This window comes from Eleginops maclovinus, chromosome 16, assembly GCF_036324505.1.
Source record: "Eleginops maclovinus isolate JMC-PN-2008 ecotype Puerto Natales chromosome 16, JC_Emac_rtc_rv5, whole genome shotgun sequence".
In the NCBI taxonomy this organism is placed as follows: domain Eukaryota; kingdom Metazoa; phylum Chordata; class Actinopteri; order Perciformes; family Eleginopidae; genus Eleginops; species Eleginops maclovinus.
In genome coordinates, this window is record NC_086364.1 from 14,462,664 (window position 1) to 14,470,725 (window position 8,062).

The 8,062-nt window shown below is 41.4% G+C and overlaps 1 protein-coding gene across 1 annotated transcript; it reads right to left on the reverse strand.

The window, feature by feature from the left end:
* Positions 1-714: 714 nt before the first annotated feature.
* Positions 715-4,515, reverse strand: LOC134878456 (transcription factor Sox-8). Its single transcript, XM_063904495.1, has 3 exons — positions 3,853-4,515; positions 3,219-3,454; positions 715-3,063 (listed from the first exon to the last, which is right to left on the reverse strand). The coding sequence occupies exons 1-3, from the start codon at positions 4,266-4,268 to the stop codon at positions 2,309-2,311; spliced, it is 1,407 nt and encodes a 468-aa protein (XP_063760565.1). The 5' UTR covers positions 4,269-4,515; the 3' UTR covers positions 715-2,308.
* Between the last annotated feature and the right edge of the window lie 3,547 nt (positions 4,516-8,062).

Below are 8,062 nucleotides of genomic sequence, written 5' to 3' on the forward strand. Positions count from 1 at the left end.
AGGGGGGGGGGGGGAATCCTCCCCCATGTGCATCTAATCGTCCATTCAGCACCCTCTTAATGGCTTGTCAGTTCCCCTTGCCCTTCCATTTTCTGTCCAATTAATTCCTTTCTAGCTCTCCGGATAAAGGGACACAATGGGGCCCCTCCACAGCATAATGAATCATTAAAATTCAGCAGCGAGGCCCTGGCACTTGGCTTCTCCCTGGGCTGGTTAGGGACGGCTGCTTGGCATGCATGCCAGGGCCAACTTGAGCATTCTACCCGCTTGACCAGAGGAGATGGGATCTCTCCTCATTCCTCTCTTGTCAGTGTTTTAACGAAAAAATCAGAACTTAATATTCTAGTTTTTGCGTCTATAGCCACGTATAAAGTGTTGACTCAGGCCAGAAGGTGCAACATGTGTCAGCTTTATTTCAACGCCTGTAAATTTATCAAAAAACCCATTCCTTGATAAGTGTATAAGCTCTACAGCAGCAGAATACTCAAGCATATTTAGCAGAAGTACTTGATAGATTTCAAGGGCTATCTAATTTGAGCAGCCTACTATTGAATTTACTAATAAGATTTAATTTCAGTACAGATGTCAGACAGGCTGATATCCAACGCAATGGAAAACAATGCATAAATATTACCACTAATGTAATTTGTTCAATATTTTTCCCAAAATATAGTTAACATAATATGGATTCAATAAGAATGACAAAGACAAATATCAAGAAAAAGGAATCTTTTTATTTAAAAAAAATGGCCAGCAAATGGGTTAGCTGTGCATGTGTGAATGAAACTAGTTAATAGAACAACAATCATTTTCAAAGCCTTTTTTCAAAATTATACACCAGAATAATATACAAAACACAGTTCTGTGGACAACCCTTGGAGCCCGATGCTCCGTATGTTTCTCAAACAGCATCTCACAGAACATTACAAACCAAGGCTCTAAGGAATGATATCAAATTAAGGATATAATCAGGAGCAGGTTAACTGTCGGAATCCCTGGTGGCGATTACGGATTGTTTGCTGCCTGAAGTTTGTTAATAATTCAATTTCATATTGAAATACTGACAATAAGCATTAGAAGGCACAAAGACGTTTTGCGCGAGACTGCAGCAGTAAGTTGGCACTTGATGGTTGATTAGATAAATATGGGCAAATACTCACACACTTAATTTACCTAAACACTCTCGAGGAACTGATCAATTTAAAGATTCTGTAACAACAAATTGTTTAGGTCATGGGATATCTTTCTTTTTCCCAAGAAAATGGCTCACGCGTACAAAAGCATTTTATCCCACGATGCACCCACACACACAAAAACGCGCGCCTGCACACGCACGCCTGACACAGACACACACACAGATGCACTTAAGCTCACATATCCGTGTGCTGTCCATCCATGTATACAGGAGGTCCAGCTGACATGTCACTCAGAGTGTGTGGTGTTATTTTACCCCATTTCCTTTAACCCTAGATCATGACTAATCGCAATTTGCCAAGCGTAGCGTTCAGACACCTGTTCTGTCCCGTGCAACACTGTTGGTCCAGATCAGTTTTTTTGCAACTTGGAATGAGATGTTACTGGAAATTGGTCTTCAATGGAATGATATTGAAAATAAGTATTTGTACTTGTATTGTCCTTTACTTCATATACCTTGATTTAATTAAAAGCCAAACTGCACTGTAAATAACCAAACCCACATAATGTGTTTATCTACTTAAAATGGAAAAAGAACAATAATGCATGAACATAAATACATATAAGACTTTTATGCCAAAATGACACTTATAAATTCATATGAGCCATTTAGTTAAGACTGATCGACTGATGCAAATGGCTGCAATATATCTCTGGCCATTAATTGGATCTGAATGCAAATTCACATAACGTGTCCCATGTACGTTCTCCTATGTATCTGCTTCTCCATCTGCTTCACAACGGAATAAAGCCAAACTGTTTCTCTCCTACACAACTCAGTGGCAGGCCTTTGCTTTACCTCAAGAGTGCACACACGTGCAATCTTAAACTTGAAAAGAGGGGGGATGTACAGGATGTAGGCGTAGGCGACATGTCCTCATGGAGGAATTTTGGCTCGCCATCAACACATTTGTCTTTGTGTAAAAAAGTCTGTGTTTTAATTGCAGCGATAAAACTCTGTAGAAAATCAGCAGGCACTTTTTTTTTGTTTGTTTCACGTTTAAATGGTCACAGGTAGCCTACTACACAAACTCGCCACCTGCTCCTTACTTCCTTCATTAGTAGTGCATCAATCTGAATGAGTCTCTGGCGGAACTGACTGTTTCTTGGCACCTCAAGGTCGAGACAGTGTGGTGTAGACGGGCTGGTCCCAGCTAGGGGCGGTGGGGCTGTGGGCAGGAGCCATGGACAGGCTGTTGAGGATAGGGCTGCCGTAGGGCCGCCTGGATGAGTGGAAGTAGGGGTACTGGTACAGGCTAGAGGGGTAGCCAGAGTAAGGGTTGTAATAGTTGGAGCTCTGGAGGTCAGTATAGTCACACTGGGAGCTGGGGAACGAGGCTGCAGCAGAGGCAGCTGATGTGGCAGAGGTGACACAGGCCTGGCTGCTGTAGGAGCCATAATCGGAGTGAGAGGGTGACCCATGAGAGTGCTCGCTGTAGTGACTGGGGCTCAGTTGCTCTGTTTTAATATGGAGCCGGTGCTGGCCTGCGTCACTGGCGGACGGAGTGGAGGAGGACATGGTGCTCTTGCGGCTCCACACTGACCCGTTGATGCCTACGTGACTGTATGAGGAAGTGTAAGAGCCACCAGGCGCTGGAGCCTGCCCGTGGCTGTGGTCTGAAGGCAGGGTGGAGGAGCCTGAGGCGTGGCCATTGAGTGGGAGGTACTGGTCAAACTCGTGCACGTCGAAGGTCTCCATGTTGCTAATGACATCGGTGCTGAGCTCAGAGATGTCTACGTTGCTGAAGTCGATGTTTTGCCTGTTGCTGTCAACTAGACGACGGCCTTCATGTTTCATATCCTGCTTCACCCCATGGTGCAGGTCTGTTTTGGGAGTAGTGGGTGGAGTAGGGGGACCATGAGGCTGACCTGGAAAAAGGAAAAAAAGAATTTAACTTAAAATGAAGGATTCATCACTGCACAAACTATCTCTCAATTTTCAGCAGCCTAAAATGTATTAGTTTCTTAAATAAACCTCTTAAACTAGTTGTCTATGTTCTCATCTATTAAATTTGACATAATACCTGCATGTTCAGGGTGGTGGTGTCCATCAGACATCCCTGCCAGTCCTCCCATCCCCGGTTCAGCTTTATACATGTGATGAGCCAGTTCTGCTCCTGAGTCTGAGTCGCTCTGGCCTGGTTTCATATTCTTCCGGCGCCGTGGCTGGTACTTGTAGTCTGGATGATCTTTCTTGTGCTGAACACGGAGCCTCTCGGCTTCATCTACAAATGGCCTTTTCTCCCCTTCTGAGAGCAAACTATGGTAGAAAAAAAATCATATAAACATTCAAATGTTTGCAGTGAAACAAAACACAAATAAAAACATACAATTGAGTGAGTGCCCAAATTATTTCAAAGGCTTTTTATTTTCTTGTAAAGAAGCCATAAGAAATGCCAATTTTGCTTTCATTATTTCTTCAAAATAATTACACTTAAAATCAAAGGTTTTTTAATTTATTTAGTTGAATATAGATTTGTATATAATTGCCAAAGCTTTAAATGAATAATATTAATTTTGAAATGAGTGTCTCCATGTCCCTATCAGCAGCCATACACTTTCAGTGTACTTAATGGTTGTTTTTACTTTAATACTTTTTTATTTTACACGCTCTTTAAACCTGCATTTATCTTTCTTAAAATAAAAACTTGTCCTTACCGCCACAGTTTCCCCAGAGTTTTGCTCAGTTCGGCGTTGTGCAGGTGAGGATACTGATCCGCCAGCTTTCTGCGGGCCGCTTGCGCCCAGACCATGAAGGCATTCATTGGTCTCTTGACGTGAGGTTTATTCTTCAGAGATCCGTTCCCCCTCACGGGCATGGGCACGAGGGACCAGTCGTATCCTTTGAGGACCTGAGATACGGCGTCCCTAATGCAGGCTGGGAACCGGTCGTCATCCTCCGGGTCCAGTTTCTTTCCCAAACCGGCGAGCAGGGACCCTTGGCCGTCAGAGCCAGTCGGTGAGGACGGAGCATCGGAGTCGGAGTCGTCCTGGGACATGGAGCTGTTTGTGCCCGATGGACTGCACGGCTGGTCGTTTCCACACTTGTCATGCTCCTCGGTCATTTTTAACATTATCTGATAGCCCCTTGGGGATGAAATTCCGATAATCTTCAGTCAAAAACAAAAAGCAAATGTTACCACTGTAGTGAAGCGCGCAGCAGAATGGCCAGTGCGCCTTTTACGCGCGGTGCGCCACAGTAAATTCCTTTAAACAATTTCACTCAATACAAGTCCGTTGTTTTGTTTCTGCTTCCCTGTTTGTTTTTCTTCGTCAGCCTTGTTTTTCTATGCTGTCATGGGAGGTACTGTCGTGAAAGTTGTGGTCCACAATATGAGCTGAGGAGCAGCACGTTACAGCAACTTGAGTTGGAGTTTTAAAATCGTCACTCCACCCATCGCCTAGGATTGGTTGGGACAAATCACCACTTTCCCCCATTGGTTCAATCTTTCATGTGGGCTTCATTATGATAATAATTGTCCTTAAAAAAATTGTGAAATGGTTCTGATTTTACTAAAGTTGCACATGTTACATGTATGGCAAACAATTCTATAATGCTATAAGGATGTGTAAGAGTTCAGAAATTATTCAAATGTTTACCAAACAAATAATAACAATTATTTGTTCTATTACTAATACAGCAAAGGCAAACATCTTCAATCTTATAGGCATAAGTCCACATGTGAAAATATATGTCAAATTCAATACTTCAATTACAACTATAGTTTTGTACTTAGATGAAGGTTAAGCTTTAGCATCCAATGCAAACCAAAAATCAACCACAGAAAAAGTCCAGAGACTAAAATGAAGATTTGTATTCAGGTTTATGTTCTCTTTATGAATTGTAGTTGCTTACACTAAATTTGTCAGATGTTGTAATAAACACATTTAGCAGGGTTGCAAATCATAGCAAATAAATGATTAATGTCTAACAGAATGTAAGTTAAAGAGGCACGGATGATCCGCCTCCTTAGTGAAACTGAATGCTGCATTTCTTTTTTTGCTTATAATACTATATTTAATAATTAATTATCACTGTTTTTTAATAAATTAATGAGTAATGTCAACATTTTTAGGTAATTTAAATGTGATATTATGTCTAATCCGAAAAAATCAAACATGACTCTGAACAAAAACTGTAATTCCTGAATCAACTTTTAACAAAAAAAATGTATCTGTGTCAACCCCAGAACATAAAGACCAATCCTTCATAACTTTAATACATATTCCAAATTCAGATTTGTCTCTCCGCTAGTGAAACAGACTTTTTTGTGACACTGAAGATATAGAGTGGAGCAGATAAGAGTGTTGATTGAATCACTGCCTTTGTTAAAGGTGTCTTTGTGTTCATGTATTGACGTTTGATTTATATCACTGTCCTCTCCGTTAAAAGACAAGGTGTGTTTGTGCTGGACCGCAGTTTGCTCTGCTCGATGCACACTGCAGGTGGCTGAGAGAAGAAGAGAGTGGAAATAATGACAATGTGGCTTTTATGCAGCAAAGTAAGGTAGGAAGTTTCATTGTTTTGCTTTTTCTAACATACGCTTAGGAGGCAAAAAGCCTTTCAACTTGAATTTATGTTATTTCATGTCTGTAAAAGGATGTGTAATACAAAATAACATTTCTATCACAAACGTTAAAAAAATGAATGCTCCTTCGGCTAGTCTGGAGCAGCCTGTCTTTCTAACAGCTGCTGTCAAAGCGCGGTTGGGTCAAGTTCAGTGCACGTGGGTGTGTGTGTGAGTATGTGTGTGTCTTTGTGAGAGTGTGTGTATGTGAACAGACAGACAGGACAGCGGCTAGTTGTCAAACATGAATGAATCTGGCTTCCCTCTCGTCCCGCTCAACACATGGAAAAGTATTTATTGTGTGTGTGTGTGTGTGTGTGTGTGTGTGTGTATGCATGCATGTGTCTGCAGAGAGCATAAAATATGTAGACTCAAACATGTGTTATGTGAGCATATCTTTTATTAACATAGGCCCAGTTTTAATTTTGATAATGAACTAGAAAGCACTCAGTGAGTAGAAACGTACCATTAATTATCAATTTGTTTTAACACATAATGCCTGTCACTTAATCGTAAATCAAATTGAATTATCCTTTTACCACTTCCTTTTGGATTTACAACTAATTATTTGTGTCGCATGTAATCTCTGTTCTCAATCACCATTAAACTGAATCTACTGTTCCTGCCTCAAGTCCTGTCTCCTCCCTAAATTTCATGGAATAACTTAAGGGTTCAGGTCTCCTGCCGACAGAAAGACCAACAAATAAGACAACATTTATCAAACCTGTGGGTGTCATACTTTAAAAATATTGCTTCTATTGGTTTTTAATACAGCATTATATTTAACATTATTTCAATATTATGTTAAGTGAAAATATTGAGCCACTTAAATGTACTATTAAGAGAAGGACAAAACCCCAAACCCCTTACCAATCACCTTATTTTTCATTAGGATAACAGTGAAGGTTAGTCAGCTTGAGCCCAATGTGATTGACAGCTGCCATCAATAAGTAACTAGGAGACAGTTTTCTGGGTAGAGAGAAGGAGACAGACTTAAACAGATTCCAGCCTCCCCCTTCATGCCTCGCTGTATTGTGGGGAGAAACTCTGACCAGGGCTTGCGGGCTCTTGATTAGAAAAGGAAGGAGCAACAGAGGGGAGGTAACCGCGTATGAACCTAAAGTTTCCCAAAGAATGAAGGAAGGTTTTGATTTTCCTATTTTTGCAAGATGCGACTCAAAGGAAAGACAAGGGTAAAGACTTTCAGATTTCTTTTTTCTCAGGCCGTAACAGAGCATGTTAGCCTATTTCTCCCGGGCCCTAGTCACTTCTCTACCACAATTATACTCTCTTCTAATGTGCATACAAAATTAAATTACACAGGCACCCACAGGAATCCTTCCCCCTTTGGCCTTTGCTTCTTAGACACATTTATTCACTTTAGCCAAGTTATCGGACAAAATATGTCAAAAAGTTAAGCAAAATTGGCATAGCATTGAGCAGTATAGAAAAGCTTTAGACATATTGGCAAGATGCGAACCGGGTGAGGAGGACAAACTGGTCATGAGGTTAATTAAAAATAATAATACTTGGTGGTGCATGATATATACATTCTGCAGAATCCAATAGATATTGTTCTAATTTCCACATGAGTAACAATTGCAGAATCCAGTGTCTCTAATCTTCCTGATTGCTCACCGAGGCAGTGTAAACGTTCTGAACTAGGAAGAGTGGCATGCCCTCCCTCTCACCCAGACGATCCCAACCACTGCCTAACCACATGTGGAACAAGCTCCTGGGCTGCTAACAAGCCATATTTGCACCCCAGCACCACATCAACCAGACCACGTCTATCTTTGGTTTCACACACTCAGAAAGAAGGTAATTAGTGCAAAATTTACAGTTGCAGCAAACTGAACTGAAAGGCAAAGATCCAGGCCTCTGACAGAAGTCTTATATTCCTACAGCTTTGGGGAAGTTCTAGGACTGAGATGTGTCACATCTTTAGTTGAAAAGATTTTCCAGCCAGGTTCACACATACATTAAAGAAGACTCTCAGTGATGGATGTATCTGTTCATCCTCTCTGTCCCATCTCTAGTCAACCCTCCCCTCTGGAGGTTGCATGGTGGATGTTTTCCATTTTGGTCCTTGGCCAAATCTATTTTCCAGGTTTTCTACTAAGTGAGGTCGCGGACCCCGGGATGTTTGACTCCACTGGTTCTAATCACTGTCCAACCCCCATGACAGCTGCTGTCTGTTAGGACCTCCCATTGACCCCTGACCCTGCACCATCCTAAATTCATTCTATTAAAACACCATAATGAGGGGTTTACTGGACCAATTGCAGGTTTTATTTAAA